Raw genomic sequence first — 22,810 nt, 5'->3', positions numbered from 1 at the left:
CTCAATGAAGAAAGTTCACTTTTATTAGCCGGTATTGGCAGCTCAGAAAAGACAATCCTGAGAATGTGTGTGTATTAGGACTGAAAACAGAACATGTTAATGGTTTGACAAATGCCCAGTCCGCCTATTTAGGCGTATTTTTATAATATTTTTGGTTGTAGACAGATTATTTGTAGCACAGGCAAATGCGTCACATAGGGCGGCAGACTACAGAAAAAAAATCCCTTGTTGAATCTTTGCTTGTTCTCTGAAAGCAACATGTAAAGATCAGTTCTTTCATATTTCTACTGAAGCTGAGTCCTTGAAGCTTGTGAGAAACGGAAAACAAGAAAAGAGAAACAGCTTTTTTTATGGTTTCCTGACTTCCTCTGTTCACTGAAATGATGCGTTGGCTTCCTTTTTACTTAAATGAAATGATCATGATTTGTCTGATAGGTCATCTTGTCAACATCCTCTGATCAATTTTGCATTGAACATTTTCGTGATGTCAAGGGAGCAGTGCTTGTTATTCTTCAGAAATTGGCAAAATATGGAAGAAAAAAAATCCAGGTGAATATCTTGGTCTTTCTCGCTCTCTCTCTCTCTCTCTCTCTCTCTCTCTCTCTCTCTCTCTCTCTCTCTCTCTCTCTCTCTCTCTCTCTCTCTCTCTCTCTCTCTCTCTCTCTCTCTCTCTCTCTCTCTCTCTCTCTCTCTGTCTCTCTCTGTCTCTCTCGGTCTCTCTCTCTCTCTCTCTCTCTCTCTCTCTCTCTCTCTCTCTCTCTCTCTCTCTCTCTCTCTCTCTCTCTCGGTCTCTCTCCCTCTCTCGGTCTCTCTCTCTCTGTCTGTATCTCTCTCTTTCTCTCTGTATCTCTCTCTCTCTTTCTCTCTGTATCTCTCTCTGTCTGTATCTCTCTCTCTTTCGGTCTCTCCCAATCTCTGTTATACACCATTGTGCACAGTCAAACAGAGGGCATCTCCAGGTCAAAAGTTAATCTTTTCAGTTTTACATGAAGAAAGCCTTTTAAGTTCTGCCTCCCCCCCGCCGCTCATATCCTTCATTGGTGGTCTTTGGGGCAGCGTGGTGTGACAAGAATGCAGGGGCCAAATCTCAATCTGACAGGGGATGAGAAGCCCCTGGCTTTCTCTACTTCTGTGTTTTGTAGTAGACCCATGGCATTGTCCTGACACATGCACACCACAGCGCTCCAAGCTGTAAGTCGTTAGACTACCGGGCCGGGGCCTGCCGGCTGGACCTCAGCCAGGGGTCTGAGGCGATCAGAGGCGGTGTTCCGAGGCGCTCCCTCCCGCAGCCCAGCCACCCTGTGGCCCAGAGCGCTATCCGCGGTGGCGGGCGAGGCGACAATGAGCCCTGGCTCGGCTCATTTTGGCCCCCTGCCCAAACAGGAAGGCCAGCTGAGATAACGGGACAATGGAGGTGAGCGCATCCACTCTGTGATGAGTGCCCCAAGGTGTGGACCCCAAATGAGCCAGGTTTCCCGTTTTAAACAGACACGTTCGGGTTCAGACGATCAAGGCCAGTGTCTTTGGGTTCTCCTTTCACCTTGTCAGGAAACAGGGACTAGACCTACTCCTTGTTTTGAACTGGGATTGAAATGGGAATGTTCTGACAGACACTGTGTTATTAGAGAAATCAATATTTGTCAAGTTCAACAGCACAGTTAAAGATGTTTTTTTTTTAGGTCCAGAATCAAATCACATAATGTCTGTGGGTGTGTGTGTAAGTGATGTCTCTGTCCTTTTGTGTTTGTAAAAGCTCTCAATGTGATGTGGTAGTGAATTCTTAGTTGATGTCTTTGTTGCTTTGAGGTGATTTAATTCGCCAGGAATGATCAACCCAACGCTGAGCCCTGCATCCATGTGTAACCAGGGATCAGGATGTCTTTTCACCACTTGTTTTTCTTGTCATATTGTAAAAATGTATTATGTGTACTGTATATATGAGAAACAGGTTTGGATCATTCGGTCAGAATGAAGTCATCCCTTGTATTTCCAGGCAGTCTGTTCCAGCCTGTTAGTAAGCCTCAGCCATCCGATGACTGTCGGCCTGACTCCAGTCACAGGGCTTTAAGCCACTGCCATTTTCAGGAGCTTTTTATTCTGAGGCCTGACGTTTCCCTTCAAGCTTTATCCCCGTCTCTCCCTCCCCCCAAATTGTGTATCTTTAAATCATTCTCCGCCACAGTATCGTGATGACAGCCATGTGTTGTTTGGAATGATTCACTCCCCCTTTAGGGGGATAATGGGTAGATGTATGGACTGTAAGGACAGAGCATTCATATCCATATAAAAAAAAAACATCCACTCAAGTATCTCATGCATCTCTCCATGTATCATAACCGTTATTTAACCAGGTTAGTCTCGTTGAGATAAAAATCCATTTTTCAAGAGAGACCTAGACCATGGCAGCAGTATCAACACATCAATATCAGACAATCAGGCACATGACATCAACCAGATGAGAATGACATCATTACAATAAGCAGTACATCAGTAACGAACACGTACATGACACACGTCAGAAAAACATCCGAGTGCAATAGGTCAAGCGTCAGAGCTTCACAACTATACAACTTGTACATTATTATTTTTTACATTTTTTTTAAACTCCTCTAAGGGACTTCAGGTCCTCGAGTTTTAAGTTGGCTTGGAGGGAATTCCAAGACCGAGGCGATAACTGATGAGCATTCTTAACTGATGACTATAACTGACCAGCATGCTTTGCAGGATTAAAATCAGGCGTATTGTGCGCACACAGATCGTTTCAGTTAGTGTTATCTACTCACCCTGTTTTACTCATATGGTCTTTAGAGGGGTTGTACACTCCTGAAACCATGTATGAGAGACGTTCTGAATTGAATGACACACCATAGATACTTCTATTCATTCTGGGCACTGAAGAGTACATGTTTATAGTCCACGCCCTGGTAATTCATGTAGCTATGACTTGTTTCTGGATACCAAATACTTGGCACGGATGCACTCGAGTGCCCAAAATGTACAAAACTAAGTACTTTTACCATGTTGACTGTTTGATAAAGATGACTATTTGACTGCTCATTCCAATTGGCATCATTCAACTATAGGTTATTAGTTTGTTTCCTCAACAAAATGTCATAGTAAGGTGCTGTACTTCTTCATATAGTGTCTGATTCAAAATAACTCTTATATGGATAAATCGTGACGGAATACATCACAAAGTTTCCCCACCCCCTAAATGAATTTTGCACATCGCTGCAGATGTTCTTGTTTTGACTAAGCGAAAACCACAGCAGACAGAACACAAAGAAACACAAACTTCGCCCAATGCTGGCTGGCATATCACCTCAGGAAATATTTATCAAATACGGACTACAAATCTCCTGAGTTAACAATGTGTTCTTCAATGCCTGAGATTAAAAGTAAATATCCAAATCAATAGCACAATAAATCCTTGTAACACAGTTTAACAGGCATAGGTTACTGGTATAACTTTCAAAGTTTACCAGTAAACTACTAGAAGTTTGGTAACTTACGTTTTTGGGGGGAATTTTATCACATGACATCTAGTGGCCTTTTTGGGGTGTCCGTAATGATCTCTGGCGCTCTGTGTAGCCTTATCACATGTCAAATATATACAATAATCAAATAAGTAGAATGACAAAGCTGTAAAACATAAATATAAATATAAACCATCCACTTAGGGAATACCATTGGTGTTTAATATGAGGGTTTCAGCATGAAATATCCTGTATATTATGTCAATAATATGTCTTTGTTGTAAATGTTTTAGCGCCAAATCGGTGGCAATTGTGAAAAAATACAATATTTGGAGAGTTGCAGAGTTAATTGAAAATAATGCCATTGTTGATTTAGATGCTTTTTTCAATATGGTCTATCCACTAAACACTCGTGGACAATATGGAAATATATATTATATATGAATAAAAATGTTTTGTTTTTCAAGTCCAGTTGGTAACTTGGGTTAATTACCAGTAGTTTTGCAACCCTAAACAGGCTTGAGTCCGTATTCCCATCCTAAACAGTTAGTTTTAGTCTTCGGCAAAGGTTTATTCGCTCGAAGTCAGTAAGCTGAAGTCTACGCCCCTTCGTTGGTGATTGGTCAACAGTAAGGAATCTTCAATTAACTTTTTATTGTCATTCATCAAGAGACAAATTATTATCATGCAAATGTTTTCACTTGAGAAATACTGCACAAAACATTGTAGTTAGATGTAAAATTTTATTGACACAAATGCGAAAATGAATGACAGGTTTCATTAGTTCTGTCTATTTTGAAGCTACATCATCTCAAGATGGACAAACAGTACTATTGCCGACTTTTGTCTCTTGAAAAGCCTGCAGCATGTATAATTTTTTAGGTCTGGCATAGATCACATTTTACATTGGACGTAAAGTTACGACCCACTTGTGACCAACTGGTGCACCCGGCCCCTGGATCTGTAAACAATGATTTACTTTTCTCAGACAAGAGGGAACCAAACCATGTTTGCTTTCTCATGATTAAAGTTAAGTTTACACATTTTTCTTTTCAGTATAAGGAAAAAGTTTTTGTATACAGTTTATATTTTTATTTGACTTGTAAAATGAGTTAGATATATCTAGATACTGTATGTATTATACCAATGTTGATATGGCTTAGAAGGAATGTATTCTCCCACTTTGTTTATTAATGGGAGTTGTGTAACGTGAACTGTGTCATCGTCTTTAACCCCAGAACAAATCCCTAGTCAGAACACCAGACGTTAACTCATACTTTCACTGTAATTCAGGCAGGAAATTGAGTATTTTATTATGTCATTTCCTCACTGTGTCATACGCATAAAACTGAAAGCTCAAGGATATTGATGATCCTCTGTTGATAAAAATGTGTTTGTAAAAATCTATATGTATCACATCGTTACATATGTGTAATTACTGTATACAGTGCAGGCTCAGGCAGAGGATGAGAAGAGTAGAGTGGGAGGGGGAGAAAGGGGAGGGTTGAACTGTATATCTGCTAAATTTATCATGAGGCCTTTGGGAGAATTGAAATGAGAACAGTGACCTATTACTGCTAAGAAGGTGTTTCATTGAGAATATGCCGACATGCAACTCCAGGGAGATACTGGGGAGAAGAGTGTGCCCAGAGCTGATACCAGTGTGTGTGTGTGTGTGTGTGTGTGTGTGTGTGTGTGTGTGTGTGTGTGTGTGTGTGTGTGTGTGTGTGTGTGTGTGTGTGTGTGTGTGTGTGTGTGTGTGTGTGTGTGTGTGTGTGTAAGAAAATAAAGAGCTTTTTTTCTTCTACTTAATTATTCACTAAGATATGTATTGGAATTGTCACTTTTGACACTTGAGGTTTCCCAGTCAATAATTTATATAGGTCACCCGTCTTAGCAAAGCTTGTTAGTTATTAGCAGATGAAGGCAGTGGATTGTTGAGTACGGGCTGTGTTTGGTTTCCTAGTGGACTGGAATGTAATTCCATCAGCATTCATCCTTAGACACACTTTTATAGACGTTGATATGAGCAGTTTTGTTATGGCCATGTTTTTCTTTTTTTGTGCTTTATTGACATGGTAATTAGTTGAGTTACGTGTTAATCCTGATTTTAGAGGATTATTTTCATGTCTGAAGTATTCTATAGTTATGGCTCATCTGAAACAGGCTTGAATTGATTAAGTGTATTATCAGACAATACAGACATATTTATCACGGTTTAAATATCATTATTTCAAAACCAGGGAAAATACATGTAGACACGTTTTCAAATTATATTATCTCTCGCCTGTGCAGTTCATACATATCCAGTAGGGGGCAGAGTCCTGTTCACCTGTTTCATCTTGTATATACTAGGTGCACATGGGTGTTTAACCATGTGATGATATTATGACAGCTAATTCTTGTTATCATGATTAAGTAGTAGTGATACTGCCAAAGGTAGTACCATCTGTTGTGTAGTGAAGTATTAGGACAAGTGGTTTTAGTAGTTTGTAGTGTCATCAAAGAGTACATCGAGTTTATTGCTTACGTTTACAATTTAGACACAAAGGGCAACAATTTTTTCTCAATCCCCTGGAATAAGAAAGTGGTGACAGGGTCAATTTCTTACTAAGTACACACAAACTTTAAAAAACGAAACAAAAATATTCAACAAACAACACATTTACAATAAAAAGCATTTACTTTAGTCTGAAATGTTTGTGTATGGTATTGTCCACAATTATTTTTATTTTTTTAAATAAACAACAAAGCATCTCAATTGTTTGTTGGCTGTTTGTTTGTTGTCCAAATATAAAATGAGTTTGTCCCTTTGTCCTGGTGCTGTAAACAATTCCATTTACCAGAACAATAAAGCGTCTCAAAGCAGGCTAGATTCTTTCTTTCAGCTGTGTGTACTTATCTGTTGTTTAATTAAAGGGCCTCTTTTCTTTTGGACGTCCATTGTTTCAATAGCGCGGCCGGAGTTTCAGCATGGGTCAAAGGGTTAACAGCCGTCAACTGTGGCTTTTATTTAAAGGGGCCCCACACAAAGGCATGGTTTCACCTGCAAGCTCGGCCTTAGGCTCCCTATTGTGTAGGCCATTTGAATTGATTATGTTTAGGGGGCTGGTTGTGATTGGTGGAGAAGGGCGTGGTTGATTGGATAGTTTTTTTTATCTTGTCAGCCAGGGAGCAACCTTGTGCGTGCAATCTGTCTGTATCCCGAGGAAGGCTGGAGACGACACAGCACAGCAGTGTCCGCCTGCCTCTTTGCCTGCCTTCCTGCCTCTCATTCTCTCTCTCCATCGTGCTCCGCTCCACTCCACACTGCACGGCCCAGCTCTCTGTTTACCCTGCCAGCTAAATGGAGTTTGTCAGGTTTGTCAATATGATTGATTCTGCAATTTTGCCAGCTTTCTTGTGTAAAACTTGACAATTTAATTTGTCCAGGGAAAAGAAAAGAGGGCTTTTGTCTATCTGTTGTTGTTCTATCATTGTAATTGGTTCATTTTATCATGCAGTTTGTTTAAGGGGAGAACAGATCCAGGTTTTAGTGTGTTCCGTAGGTAGGGACAGAGTACTGGCTTGCCCCGAAGGCTGTTACACTACAGGCATGTGTGATTTGTGGGGAGAAGCTGTGTTTTTAAAGATATGTGTTTACCTGCTGTTAGTTGCTGATGTCATTCAGAGATTGAGATTTTCCTTTTGCTGAAATTTGCTTCAACAAATGAAACATGTATAAGTGTTTGGTTTATTTGTTTGTGTATTTAGTTACACTTTACATGAAGTTAACGCTTTACATTAACTTTCACTTCACATGAAGTTACTCCTATGCCAGTTTAGATACTGTATTCTGTAGTAAATATCCCAGTTGTGTTGGTTTTGTTTACAGTCCTGACGCTGTACTAACCTGAATGTCAGGATCTGGTACTTCAGTATGTGTTGTTGAAATATGGAAAGTTCTAGGAAAAGCAGTGTGGCATGTTTCTATTTTAGACTTGAAGTTGTTTATCACATATTAGTATTTAGTATATTATACATCTGTGTGTAGTAGGTACATGTAGCCCTCAGCTTCACTAGCGCTTGCTATTGTTGTTTAGTGTAAAAGTGTTACAAGAGATATTCACAGTTTGTGTGTTTTTTGAGCAGTGTGTGTTTGTGAGCTGTGTGTGTTTGTGAGCTGTGTGTGTTTGTGAGCTGTGTGTGCCGCTCAGACTTGGCTCTCTCTCCGGGCTATCGACAGTGTTCCTGTCAAGAGAGGGAGGTGATGGGGGTGGGGGGGGGGTTGATCCTCTCCTCACTCTGTCACTTGAAATTAAGGGAGAGGGAGGCATAACTCTACATTTGACGTCGTCACTACGTAACCATTTTAGCCCGACTCAATCATTGTAAATGTCAGCAGCGACAGTTTTCCTGAAAAGTGTTTTGTGTGCGTGTGCCCACGCGTGTGTGTTGTATAGGGGGGTGGGGAATAGAAATGAGTGGTGAAGTTGAACCTCTCTACACCAACTTCCCCCTATTTCCCTGGTGGTACATTTGAACCCCACAAAACACCCCTTAGGTATTAGACTGAAGACAGTTATTGACTTTGTGGTGCTGGTTTAACTTTTAATGATGTGAGAGCCTCCAGAGTCTTCCAAAATGACATTTTCAATTAATATATTAATGCATGCTTTGAAAAGACTCCCATTTTCCTCACTTTTAAGGCTAGTGTTTTCACCCTCTACCCCCTCTGCCATGTTTGTACTGAGCACCAGACTGTGTCTGAGGAGCCCTGGCGTTGGGAGGGAGTTTTCAGCAGCATCGTGTGTCATGGTGGTAGAGTGCAGGGTGGCTGAAGGTGTCTAGCAGAGAGGGGCCGATGGGGGTACACATTAGATGTGAGGAAAGTGAAGTCTAAACAGCCAGTGTGCACCGTAATGCTGTGCAGCTGCACTGGCCGGGCTGGGGCTGCATTTTGGGAGAGCTGGAGTGCGAGCTGATTAGGTTGACAGTTTGTAATCAAAGTTGATTTATTGTTCATTAGTAGTGCATTAGCCCTTTCAGGCAGGGCCGCTATTTGTCCAGTGGCCTGTCAAGGAGAGAGGCTGCCAGCACCTGTCATTTCTAAACCATGACATACTGTAGGCAACCAGATATTACCCTGTACCCAGAGAGGGGGAGGAGGGGGGTGCAGAGAGAGCCCACAGCGCTCTGGGATATCCTTTACAGGACTGGCCACTGCTTTGCAGTGTGAAGTGAGTGAGGGGGAATAGTTCAGCGGTGATATAGAAAACCACCAGCTGCTCTCTGCTGTTGCCGCTGACTGGATATTGAGGAACGTTTTGACTTGAAAAGAGCTTTTGTTCAGTTTCAAGGTGCATTACTGCTCAGCACGCTCGTTCAAAGCGTGCCTCTATTTCAGAGAGACGAATGAAGTCAAGATGTTATGTATTTCATGGGTAGAGATAGTCAGTTAACAGTGTGTTTTGTATGGTGTATAGACAGTGATGGGTGTCAAGAAAAGTATAACTAGCCAATTGTCCTGCACGACTAGAACGTATTATGTGACACTGTGTTGATTGCTGCTGGGCTCCTCAAAGAACAAAATAAATGCTTTATTTGTCAATGTAGTCGTGGAATAATTCAGTAGGCAGTACCCAGATATAAGCATACGTGTTGGATCTCGATTTATCTCTAGAAGGCTTTCACACATACTGTAAGCCAGCTGCTGACTTCTCCCCTTTTATTATTATTAATTGGCCACATGGTTTTTCTGACTCACAAAAGACGAGGACAACACAAGCCGGCGTAAAAATAAAAAAAAAAGCAACACAATTTGTGGCCCCTTGTCTGCCGCCATGGAAACAAGGATTAGGTTTGCGTTGCTGGTGTGCAGAGTATGGAAACAATCTGCATGAGGATGTCAGGCATTGTCTTTGGGTACATTTTCATTTGAAGGGGATTTTAAAGGCTGTGATCTTAATTAAATCTCAACTGACTCAAATAATGCATCTGAAGGCACGCAGTGTTGCGTAACGGTGCTGAGCTGGTAAACCATAAATCACGCACAGAGAGGGACGCAGGAAGAGAGCAGAAGGGGGGGTTCTGGTGTTGGGTGGGGACGCACGCGCCAGGTCTACGACAAGGTGAATGGGATGGTGAATGGTGCTATTGTAGGCAGTAGAGTTGTCATTGCATATTTTACTTTTGTAACTTGTCTCAAACTTGCCTGGTAAAGTGCCTGAAAATCTACATATGGGGGTGTGGCTAAAAATGTCAGAACGTGTGAGATGTTATCAGTGAAAGTGGAAACTGGAACCCTCATTTAAAAAATTAATACGTTTTGTGATAAACTTTGCTGGATTTCAGTGTTTGGAATTTTTAGTATAGAAGTCACTCACTTCAAAGCATAACTTGCACAATTGTACACAGGTGTAGTGTCATAATTTGTGTTATATCACATCATTTTAGTGCACATCATTTTTGTGCACTACAGATGTATCTCTATCAGTGAATACAGTGGAACATGAATACACTGAAAGAAATCATCCTCTAATTAAGTAATATATTCTTACTACAGCCAACTACAGGAGATGGCCCCCGGTGATCATATTTAGCTGTGTGATGACTGTTTGAATAGCAGAGACATTACGCATACTCTCTGTTCCTCTCAATTCCTGAGACGGTGTATAGTGTGTGTGTCAGGGTGGGAACCATGCCCTCTGCTCTGTGCTCGGCAGTGGGCACCTGCAGTGGAGGCCTCCCTGAGTGTGGGAAAGGGCCGACACCACGCAGCTCAGCTGTTATAGTCGGGGTGAGAGGCTCGCTCACTTCTCTGAATCGTTTGTTTGTTTTACGGAACGCTGGCCCAGCTTTGCCGAAAACGTGTTTGTTTGTGGTTTAAAAGTGAATTAAAATGCAATCTTGAGTTTTGTTTTTACAGTTGCTGCGTATCGTTTCGATCCCCTCGCAGAATAGAAATAGCAAATGGGGAGAATATGTGACTGTGATTATCCTGTTTATCTGAACTGTAAACATTTTTTAAAGCAGCTTGAATTTGGATGACAGAGAAGAATTAGGTAGTTCTTAACTGAACCAGGATGGGTAGCTCTATTGCCTTGGGTTCATCATCATGCATGTAGTCTGGGACTTCATACATTGGTTATTGTTTAATAATACAAAATTATATTTATATATATACATATATATAGATAGATAAAAGTAATACACACAAACAAAAATACACCATAAATACAATGTAAGAAACAGATATTCTTTCATTGACCCTTTTTTCCCAGCAGAGAAAATATGCTTGACATATTCTCCATACCGCTACCCACCTTCAATATTTCAATAAACCTAAACGAGTCATGAAAAAAATGTGTCATTCCGATCTTGTCGTGGACTAATTATGTTCATGCATCACTTCAATGCAATGAAATCCTCATTTCGGAGACATTTTCATGCTCGAGATTATATGCTATTCAAGACGGAGCGCCGTTACTTTTACAATGTCTCAGGACAAGGTAAACCAACAGCATCAAACAGGCTGGGTTCTCTGATTTCTCAAGGGCTTGTTACTTTCTACTTCTACATTCTATTTGATGTCCTTACAAAACAAGATGACACCAGGGAGCAAGATATAAAAGTTAGATTTGTTTTTTATCCTTTTCATCTAACCTGTTCCTTCATGGCCAGTTTAATATCAGCCATGGTCTCATTGAAGTTGGCCTCTTTTCCCTCTTTCTATTCTCCTTAATTGCCCCTGTATCACCAGGTGGGGGAGGGTGGCTAGCCTTACGCCTGGATCTGCTTCTTTCTCTCTCTCTCTCTCTCTCTCTCTCTCTCTCTCTCTCTCTCTCTCTCTCTCTCTCTCTCTCTCTCTCTCTCTCTCTCTCTCTCTCTCTCACCACACTTTGACCTTTGCCTTCTGGGGATAACGCTGGTTGGAGAGCGTCTTCATTAAGTGTGAATTTCCGACATCGTCAGATGTGTGGCCAATATTTCCTCATTAGAATATCATTTCTGTGCTTGTTCTCGACGGTGGCGCACAAAGAGAAGTTGGCTTTAGTGTCTTTTGAAGGAGTCAGTCTTAACCAGAGCATAGGCTCCCATCACTCTGTGCTGTGCCTTCCCTTCACTCTGAACACGCTCCTGCTCTGTTCTCCAGGCAGCACGGCGTCAGACGCTGCCTGCTACACTGACCTCCTCCCTTAGACAACTAAAACTGCGTCGTTTCAGAAACGTTTTTGTAAATGGATTATATTTTAGAAATGTGGCTCACCTGTTGTAAGTTACTGTCATGATAATGATGACAGAGATGTAAGGGAGCCATATTACTGCTGTGTTTGCATTGGACAGTGGCATATGTAACAATTTAAACTGTCACCGTTTGCATCTTTGAAAGCAGGAAATAAAATATATATATTTTTTAATAGTCTTAGTATTTTTTTATTAACATTATTGTAGTTACATATTGTATGAAGTGATGCTCCAGAACTTTTGTATAATTTCAGCCATTCAATGGAAAGGTGGTACTCATGATTGGTCCCTGTGTACTATGCCTTTCAATTGTGTTCTGTGTCATCTATTTCCTATGATATGTTACGTCCTGCCAATAAATCACGTGTTTTTTGGAGGGGCAATTCATGTGATATGTTATGAATCCAATTTGTACAATGTTACGAATTTGTTGTGCTAAAGATTTCAGACTGCATGTTTAACTATATGTGTGAGTTCACATGCTATATGGACTTTAATTGCCTTTGTGTGCATGTTTCAGTTTTTGTGCGTGTGCGTGTGCGTGTGCGTGTGCGTGTGTGTGTGTGTGTGTGTGTGTGTGTGTGTGTGTGTGTGTGTGTGTGTGTGTGTGTGTGTGTGTGTGTGTGTGTGTGTGTGTGTGTGTGTGTGTGTGTGTGTGTGTGTGTGTGTGTGTGCGCATGCGCATGCATGTGTGTGCGCGCATGTGTGTGTGTGTTAGCCAGCAGGCCTGCACTGGTGTATTGCCTACATTCACTCTGCAGCTGTGTGAGAATGCGAGGCACCTGCAGAGAGCCACACCTTACTGAAATCCATAAACGTAATCTATTTCTGGCATGCCCAGAATGTCCTCTTTTTCACACCCGCATATTGGTGTTCAAGTAGCTGCTCAAAGAAACTCTCCTATAAACCCTCCTATCCTCTTTGAATTAACCAGACCGACTGAGAATTGTCCCTCAGACTCTCTTTATATGTACATATATTTCTTTGAATCATCTGGAGTCCTGATGTTAACCAGAGATAAGGGAGTGTGCCATATGGAGAGTGTTCTAAATGGAGACTGGCGTCCTGTGTTTGTGTTAAATAGGCATGATACACCAGCCAGGGCCATATTTTTCACTTAAAGTGCTCCCTCCCGCCCTTCCCCTCAATAGCCGCCTGTCTTAGGCAGATTTTCACTCATTCAACACAGGATTAAATGGTAGTAGTTACAATGATCAATAGGTTAAGAACCGTACAATCCCTCTCGCTGCTAATGACCTCAGTAGTAATGGGTAATAAAATGTTAGCTGTAATAGCCTCTTGCCGGGGCTCTGCCTGCCGTCTCTGGGTGTCTAGCAGTAGTTACAGTGAACCAGACCCCGCAATCATGACAGGGAGAGGTGTGAAGCTTCCTGAACCAGAGGATGTGCTGCTCAAGGTGTTAAAAAAAAAAAAAAAAAAATGAAATTAATTGAATGAAATTCCAATGCAATTTGTAATGGAATTGTCAGTTAAGTGTGAAAGTGTTTAAAATATTGTGTTAATTCTATTTCTCTACACTGGATCTCTATGTTAGACTCTATAAAACATGTACTATTGAAGATGCATAATAAAAATGGTTAAATACATGTGAAAATAACCCTGGCTACGTTTACTGCCCGTAAAGTAGAGCATGTCAAATCTAAAGTAGATCGTTTCCCTCATGTAATTTAATATAAAACATCAAAGAAGAGCCATTATTATTTATCCTTGGTGTGTGAGGTAATTGTCAGTGGTGCTGAGGCTTTTTTTTTAAAGATTTTTTGTTTTACGGCAGGCCTATATCTATCACATCACGTAGAGGGCTTATACTGTAGCGAGACACGCTGCCTGGTTGACCTTCAAAATAGTTCATCAAAATTAGTGATGCTGAGAAAAAAGGACATCAGTGTATAATGACTGTGAAATTAGGAGCGGGAGCCTTGGCTATGCAAATGACAGGACAAGCCATATGAAAAAAGTCAAGCCGAACTGCATATTAAGACGTAATACGGGAGGAATTAATATAGCATTTTCATCCTCTCACCGATTCGCATTGAAAATGAGAGATGTTAAGTGCTTTGGGTCTTGGGGGGAGCAAAACCTCCTCGAGTTTCCCCTACAGGAGGACCAAACGACTCTAATCGCGTAACGCAGCGCGGAGCACCTCCTCGATGAAGTTTACAGAGAGCATCAGCGTCAGCGCCACAGCGTCCTGTTTAACACTATTGCCCTTTCCAGCGCCGTGGGAGTACAAGCTGCTCATTATGACCCGTTTTGGTTTTGTTTTACGTTCCAATTTGGAAAAGGAATACGGTGATATGCATGCAGCAGGTGTCAGAGAACACCCCACCTGCTAGATAGATTCTAAACAGCTACGTTACATTCAGAGATGCATGAAAAATTCAAAAGGGCCGTCATTAGCAATGAGGACGCGGTACAATTTGGGTAACCTTGGCGAAGACAGACTGTCACCCCTAATGTCCGCTCTATCAGCCGGGCGACATTAGCCTCAGAGACGCAGAGCGCAGTTTTACCACACACACACACACACACACACACACACACACACACACACACACACACACACACACACACACACACCGCGGCATGTTAACAGTTGCAAATGTGAGACGCTATCAAATATATCTCGGTAGCTGTTTGTCACTAAAATGTCAGCGAAAGGGGCTTTTAATGGTATCGCACATCATAGCAATGAGTGGCAGCATCCAGACACTCTGGGAAGTCACATTGCCGCCGGAGCAATTAAGGCAGCCTGACAACTGTGGGGCTCACTCATTGTCATAACAAATCACTTGTTTTGAAGAGTCATCCACTCACACCTTTTTGTTGGAGTTAGTTAAGGGCCTGTGTCAGGGTGAGCCCTCCTCGAGGCACGGTGCCAGCGTTTTATTTGTACGTTAGATAAATTGCTGTTGACAATATTCTAATGAAATGCTCTCATGTGTACAAAGATATGTATTGTAGCCTACAGTGGGTGGCCTATCTTTGCATGTTCTGCTGTTTGCAGATCACCTCAAATGATCAGCTTGAGAAAGCATCAAAACAGAAGCAATCAAACGTTGGGACAGCCTTGTGTGCGCTAGGTGTGTGTTTCTGGAGAGGGCTGTTGTTGCTCAAGGTCGGAGCCTGTAGTAGATTCTCCACAGGCTTACTGCAGGCCTGGCTGTCTCGTGTCATTACAGCTCTGGGGGTGTAGCGTCTCTAGCTGCGATGACACTCCTGGTGATTTATCCAGTACAGACCAGAGGGGTTGAGAGGCTGGGCTATCCTTAGCTGTCTCTTTTGAGTAGCTGTTGCAGTGTGTCTAGCCCCTGACAATTAGTCTGGTTGACCTGCTTTAGTCTTTACCATCTCTGCTGGTTGTCCCTAGTTACCATAGCCACAAAGTCAAAATGGCTATATCATAAAAATGAGAACATTTCATTTACGTTTATGCTTAGGCATAAGGTTAGCAGTATTTAAGAATTGTAATTGTAGCAATAGGCAGGGTTTAGACAGTTCCCTTTCTTTGAGTGTATTCATCTAATCCTATAAAGCATGTTTCCTGGCCATGTCTGTCTTTTGCTGTACCACTCTCTCTCTCATAGACCAGGTTAGTGACTGATCTGTCCTTAATGTCTCCTCTGTGTATCTCTTATAGGTTCCAGTCTCAGTGGCTATGATGACACCCCAGGTAATAACTCCCCAGCGGATGCAGCAGATCCTCCAGCAGCAGGTGCTGAGCCCTCAGCAGCTCCAGGTGCTCCTGCAACAGCAGCAGGCACTCATGTTACAACAGGTGAACGCATAGGACACACACACACACAGTACATAGAACACATCAACATCCCCACACCAACTACCAATATAAAAGGGAAAGATCGACAGGGCGCTAGCATTCCCTCTGAACATGAGGCTGTATCAAGTATCCCACGGGCCAACTGCTGAGTTTAGCAGTGGGCCTGATGGTGTGATTGGTTGGCGAGCTCTCACTCAGACGTAGCTCCCATGTCTTTTTCAGCAGCAACTCCAAGAGTTCTACAAGAAGCAGCAGGAACAGCTCCACCTCCAGCTCCTCCAGCAGCAGCATGCGGGCACGCAGAGTAAAGAGGTAGGCTCACTACGCGGACATCATCACCATCAGCACCACCGCACGCCGCCGCCTTACTCAACTCACATGGTGCCCCGGGCAGTAAGAGCCTCAGAAAAGTGCAGAGCACGGAAGGCATTTGCTCTCTCCCTCTCGCCATTTGTTCAGAGGCTGTGGTTTTTCAGCAGAAGAAGAGATACAGAAAAAACAATCACTTGTGCTTCTGATTAGCATGTCAGGCTCTCAGGGTCAATACCAGTAATAACTTTATAAATTAAGAATAGTGATGATTCCTCTCCCCAGGGACTGGGGCTCATATTGCTGCTCAGGCAGTGAAAGTAATGTTTGTGCAGTTTTTTAAATGTTCTTCTTTTCTCTCGAGTAAACAAGTGTCCTACAACAAAGTTTGCCCTTCATATGAGACCCCTTGTAGCCAATAATCAAAAGGAAGGGGAAAAGAAAGGGCCTATGAATCGGAAAAGCTTCCTCGGTAATTAGCATGGAAACAGCGATGGGAGAATGCAGGTAATTGTGTGATATCAGTGCAGGGGACCGCTCCCAGCCTTGTTCCCCACGCTCTCTTTCCCCCCCCCCCTGGCTCATCAGCGGTGGCTCAATGCGTGTTAATGACTCGCAGATACAGGCATCACTCTGGACAAAAGAATGATTATTGTGCGGTCAAAAGAAATTCAAAGACAATCAAGGAATTTTCTCTCTCTTCCCGTCTGAGAGCCACGTTTGGGGAGGGTAAGGAAAAAGGATCTAAATTAAGCCAAATATCAAAAACACACGCACGCTTGCGCGCAAACGTGAATGAACACACACACACACACACACACACACACACACACACACACACACACACACACACACACACACACACACACACACACACACACACACACACACACACACACACACACACACACACACACTGTCTGAGCTACCGACTTCAAAGTCCCAGCTCTCTAATTAATGAACTGCAGGCTTCAGTTTGGACAAGTTGTGGTGTGATGCTCCCATAAATCAACGTGACAGCAGAGCTCCTCGGCCTCAGATAGGGCCTGTCACCAAGTCGCATCTGATGTACACATGACTCAAACTGGGGTGGTGGAGAGGGAGGGGGTGCTAGTCAGAAGGAGGTGCAATTGATCAGCTGAAAGGAGCCTAAATTTTATTTATTTTTTTACTTTTGAAGCATGTTATGTATGATCACAGGAAATGGATGCAGCCTCGAGAGGCTCTCCGATGTGTAGCCCCCCCCACCAATCACATTTCTGGCTGCTGCAGCCATCAAAACACAGAATAAGAATTGCGCCGCGACTCCCCCGTGGCTAGCAGACAATAACCCCCTGTTGTTGCTTTGTGCCTCTTTTATTTTAAAGACATCAAAATTTAGTTTTTCAAAGATCTTTAACTTTATATTTGAAGCTTGACAATAAAGAGCTGCCACTGCCACTCTGTATCAATTGTCAGGGCCTGTATTTTTCTCTCCCTCGTGCCACTTCTTGTTAACCTCTTGTTTGGTCTATTGAGCTGGGGGTTTTAATGTGTCTGCATGCTGGGAGAGCACAGGAGCTGCTGTCAGCTGATGAGACCACAAGAAAGAAATCTGATGGGGCGCAAGTTAAATTCATTTAATTTCTCCCATTTTTTAAAAGCCACCCTATATTTATTTAGGGCACTGATGAAAGACATTGTTCTCTGTGAACTCCCGCCCCCGTAGTACCATTAGCATCTTTGTCTTATGCTGTCAGACAGACGGGAGCTACAGTGCAGAGAAGAGTCCTATTGAAGACACAAGAAACGTCTGACACTGTACTGAAAAAGGAACACCATAAAAAACAAACAAAAAAGGGAAGATGGGAAGAATCACACGCCAGCTGAATCACTAATTAATTACACTGAAACCTCAGTGAGCTCTTTATCAAATATGCTCCGTATAGGTTAGAACATAAACCATAGAAATAGGTGTTCATGAATACACCCTCTCACCTAGCCCATGCTTAAGTGGTAGTCTATGAATATGACACGACATAACCCTGATCAGACTAACGTAATGAGAAGGCCTCTCCACGTCAGACCAGTGTAGTGTACAGTACTGTGTGTGTGTGTTCAGACCTTTATTTTTACTGAGCTGTGGAGCAGAGTCTGGGCGTGGGGAGACGAGGGGAGGGGAAAGGAAGCCCGGCAGACCTTTGCCAGGCAAACCAGGACGGGGGGGGGGGGGGGCTTATTTCAGCGGTTTCTGAGTCGCAGGCCGGTGACCTGACAGCAGCGTTGCACCGAGACCTTTTTTTGTATGCGCTCAATTGTGAGACGTAAACAAAGTGGTGTATCCTGTGTTTGGTAACAGGGTGTGGTACACAGCTTGGCAGCCCGGGTTGGCTTTTAATGCCCCCCCCCCCCCTTGACAATTGGCCTTGTATACTCATATACAGCCTAATATCCTGCCCTCTCCCAGGCTTATTTTGTTTGGCTGTCCTTATCTGTCAGAGAAAAAATAACAAGGTGAGCTTTGTCTTGATTGATCGTTATCTCCAGTTGTTGTTTAAGGAATAATAATCCATATTTTGATGGTGAAGCTGAGCCTGGGGTTAATGGTAGGGTTAAATGTCCAGTCTCTCCCCTCTGTTATCTAAACATCTCCCCATTTGTTTTGATTCAATGAAGATTAGGGATATTAGATCATTTCCTTCTTTTTATTGTTCTACACTATACCACATCTCTCTTTTTCTCTCTTTTTCTCTCTTTTTCTCTTTCTCTCTTTTTCTCTCTTTTTCTCTTTTTCTCTCTTTTTCTCTCTTTTTCTCTTTTTTCTCTCTTTTTCTCTCTTTCTCTCTTTTTCTCTCTTTTTTTCTCTTTTTCTCTCTTTTTCTCTTTTTCTCTCTTTTTCTCTCTTTCTCTCTTTTTTCTCTCTTTTTCTCTCTTTCTCTCTCTTTCTCTCTCTTTTTCTCTCTTTTTTTCTCTTTTTCTCTCTTTTTCTCTCTTTTTCTCTTTTTTCTCTCTTTTTCTCTCTTTCTCTCTTTTCTCTCTTTTTCTCTTTTTCTCTCTTTTTCTCTCTTTTTCTCTCTTTCTCTCTTTTTCTCTCTTTTTCTCTCTTTCTCTCTTTTTCTCTTTTTCTCTCTTTTTCTTTTCTCTATTTCTCTCTTTCTCTCTTTTTCTCTCTTTTTTCTCTCTTTTCTCTCTTTTTCTCTCTTTTTCTCTCTTTTTTCTCTTTTTCTCTTTTCTCTCTTTTTCTCTCTTTTTCTCTCTTTTTCTCTCTTTTTCTCTCTTTTCTCTCTTTTTCTCTCTTTTTCTCTCTTTCTCTCTCTTTTTCTCTCTTTTTCTCTCTTTTTCTCTCTTTCTCTCTCTTTTTCTCTCTTTCTTTCTCTCTCTCTTTTTCTCTATTTCTCTCCTTTTCTCTTTTTCTCTCTCTTTTTCTCTCTTTCTCTCTCTCTTTTTCTCTTTCTCTCTACTCCCCCCCCTCTCTCTCTCTCTCTCTCTCTCTCTCTCTCTCTCTCCCTCCCTTTACACCTTTCACTTTCTAGACCGAGGAAAAAGAGTCTCTGGCTTTCCCAGAATGTTATATGTAGTCATAGTCCTGTAAGATGAACAAGATGTTCTTCACTCGCTCTATGATTCAAATCAACTTGCTGCACTGGGGGGGAAGAAACCCCTCCTCAAGCTCAGTGCCGCGCCTGAGAGAGTTGTGAGACTAGCTGGTGTGGCTATTAAACACTTTGATTTAGTCACACGTTGTTTGCTGAATTATGAATGGGTGTAATTAAAATCCTGTGGCTCTTATTATGAATGATTAACTATGTTGTTTCATTGTTTGTCATTTGCCTCCTGACTCCTCGTTAATTAAAAGAGAGAGGGATGCATACTGTACCTGTCTAAAGTGTGCACAGGCAAACCTACATAGTGTGTTGAATGTGTGAGTGTGTATGTGGTGGTTCGATTGGCTGTGCGTGCGTGTGTGTTTGAGAGAAGGTGTGTATTTTCGTGTGAGCAAACATACTGTATCCTGTTTGAGAGAACATAATGTGTGTAAAAGCACACAACTGTTCAGACATACAGGATGCCCTATATGATCAGCATGTGTTTGTCCACTGGATCATATGCCTACCCTATATTTGAACACACACTAGAATTTGCATGCTTCTGTGTTCAATCAATATGTACAGTCCAAAACAGTATGAAAATAATGTACTTTTTGTTTGCTCTGGGGCATGCATGTCCTGTTTGTGTGTTTGCTGATGGTGTGTCTCTGTGTGTGTTTGTGTGTGTGTGTGTGTATTCCTCAGCAGCAGCAGCAGGCCCAGCGTTTGGCCTTCCAGCAGCAGCTCATGCAGGTCCAACAGCTCCAGCAGCAGCACCTGCTCAACCTCCAGAGACAAGGCCTGCTCACCATCCAGCCTGGACAGACCACCTTGCCCCTGCACTCGCTCACTCAGGGTCAGTGCTCTACTCTACTGTACTGTACTGTACAGCACACCTTCACACAGGGGATTACACCTGCCCCTCCACAGTCTCCCCCACAAACACACAAATGCTAAAATACCCTAGACTCACTTTACTCCAATTAAATATTATACTACATCTGCCTTGACTACAGTATCAAATCAAACTTTATTTGTCACGTGTGCCGAATACAAGTGTAGACCTTACTTACAAGCCCAACAGTGCAGTTCAATAAGTTAAAAAAACATTCACTATTAAATATTAACTAAAGTAAAATGTACTAATGTAAAAAATAATAATAATAATAATTCAAAGTAACACAATAACATAACAATTACGAGGCTATATACAGTAGGTACCTGTACTGAGTCAGTGTATGGAGGTACAGGTTAGTTGAGGTAGTTTGTACATCTAGGTAGGGGTAAAGTGACTGCATAGATAACAAACAGCGAGTAGCAGCAGTGCAAAAACAAAGGGGAGGGGTGTCAATGTAATAGTCCGGTGGCCCTTTGATTAATTTCTCAGCAGTCTTATGGCTTGGGGGGTAGAAGCTGATTAACTATGTTGAAAACAACTCTCAGTATACAACTTTCTTTAGAAGTGTTTCCCACCTACCCCCCTTGTGTTCCTCCCGTGTGACTGTCATGGTGTATAGGTTCCCCCTCTCCTGTCTCTTGACTCTCCATTCATACCTTTTCTCTTAGAATGGCATCATCATACTGGGTGTTGACCTAGTGGAACCATTGTTACTAAACTGCTACTGAACCTCTTATTGTGAAATCTCCTGTAAGGTTATGGTGGTGTGAGTCAATACTTGTTGTTAAGCCAGGAAGTTTATTTCTTAATTTGTTTATTAATATTTTCTTAAGGAGCAGCCCTATGACAAAGACTCATTCATAGCGTTTTGGAACATGACATAGACTATTCATTCCACACTAAGACAAACAGTTTTGAAATAACAAGATAAGGCCATAAAATGGGAAGGGTGGGGGAGCTTAGGTAATAAGCAAACCAAAACAGGGTTTGTTCAGTCATGTTATTGTTTGGACTGTATGGAATCACTCATCCACTGGCAGATGATTGCCATAGGCACAGGCGGGGACAACCAATGTGCTCTTAGTGTACGTTTACGAATGACCTCGTGTCGGATATCTGGCAAACACACGCCCTGTGAGTAAAGTATTGCCCTAACGATATGGCAGCTTGCTGTTCTTTATGGAATTGCACAACAGTTACTGGACATCCTGTTGACTCTTTGCTTATGCATGGTGTCATCAAATACCTCTAAGCCATCTCAAACAGGATACAGTAACCATACACTCTTTGTTTGTTCAGCCTATTTTGTCAGATGACAGTTTAAGATACAAATACGGTATCGTTTCTCTTTGTTTTTATTTATACAAACTGAAATGAGGAATTGAATCTTACCGCACAGTTGGTTCGTTTCAATATTTGAACTGAGTGAAACTTGGTTCGGCTGCCCTTGGAAACCGTTGGTGGTTAAACTCTATGGGAAGACAGCTGTTAAAACACTTAACATCAGGCTAAGTTTCCCTTCCTATTCTACATAAGTTCTGCCTGAATGTTTGAAGTTATTGATGACCTTTCTGTTTCTCACGTCAATGAACTCTTTCATGCGTCAGTAGCCAAGATCTACGGAGCTAAGATCTCATCTACAATATTCAGCAAGTAGTCAGCGTCACTGCAACACTAATGATGAGTTTTGCTGCTCTGTTTGGACCTAGGTGATCATGCTTTTGGACTGAGGCGATGTGTTAGGATGACTTTTATACACTGAGGCGATGATCAGACAGATCAGCCTTATTCCCCTTTATTCAAAATCCAGATGTCAAAATCAAATTATTTGACAAATTCAATCTCTCATGACATCATAATTGTATTGTGCTCTCACATATGCGTTCATGGGGATCTGAGATTATACACTTCACTTCACAAAAAGGATTTGAACAGCCCTGTAGGCGTGTCTTTTATACTTTGAAAAAATGTAACATGTATAACATGGTTTATTTTATTTGTGTTGTTTTGTCTGATCCTTACTGGAATTGTTGATAAAGACATTTTCATTACAAATTGACATGAAGAATTATGTTGAGTTATCATTTAATACCAAACTGTGAAGGAAGTAAATGAGTAGAAGCTTGAAGAGTGCTATTTGGATGACAATCAGTTGTTCTCTTTATCTGAACCTTCATTTGTTTCTCTCGCGGTAAATTCTTTTGACATTAATGTTCAAAGTCTTGGAAGCGGTCAGACAGTATCTGTTATAAATTACAATAATGTGTTTGGGGAGGATATAACTGCCATAAATATACATTTGATCCAGCGCTGCCCTCCCCTCTTTCCCCCAAAAGCCTCTCCTTTTGACCTGTGGAGCACGAGTGAGACGGCAATGTTCGCTCCGCTCTGTTCTCCCAGGTGCAGCTACCAGGGTGTGTGTGTGTGTGCGTGTGTATCGCTGCTTGCCCCTCTCTGCGCCTGCCCTGATTGGCTAAAGTGTATTCTGAGGCCCTGTGGCCTCCCAGGCGGCGATGTAACAGACTGAACTCTCATC

At 42.1% G+C, this 22,810-nt stretch overlaps 1 protein-coding gene across 12 annotated transcripts in view; it reads left to right on the top strand.

Moving 5' to 3' along the window:
- The window catches only part of foxp1b (forkhead box P1b), a 229,434-nt gene that overhangs the window by 173,268 nt on the left and 33,356 nt on the right, over nucleotides 1-22,810 (top strand). For 7 of the 12 annotated variants that reach the window (XM_046342800.1, XM_046342792.1, XM_046342801.1 and 4 more), the window contains 3 exons: nucleotides 15,364-15,501; nucleotides 15,724-15,813; nucleotides 20,082-20,232. In XM_046342800.1, the coding sequence (XP_046198756.1) occupies nucleotides 15,364-15,501; nucleotides 15,724-15,813; nucleotides 20,082-20,232 (379 nt within the window). Of the gene's footprint in view, nucleotides 1-6,577; nucleotides 6,837-15,363; nucleotides 15,502-15,723; nucleotides 15,814-20,081; nucleotides 20,233-22,810 lie in introns of those variants that run through there. The other 5 variants (XM_046342805.1, XM_046342793.1, XM_046342804.1 and 2 more) reach the window with 4 other exon arrangements.

This window comes from Oncorhynchus gorbuscha, linkage group LG03 (genome assembly GCF_021184085.1).
Source record: "Oncorhynchus gorbuscha isolate QuinsamMale2020 ecotype Even-year linkage group LG03, OgorEven_v1.0, whole genome shotgun sequence".
Classification (NCBI taxonomy): Eukaryota; Metazoa; Chordata; class Actinopteri; order Salmoniformes; family Salmonidae; genus Oncorhynchus; species Oncorhynchus gorbuscha.
The sequence above is the reverse complement of the archived record's forward strand: the minus strand, read 5'-3'. Positions and strand labels throughout refer to the sequence as shown.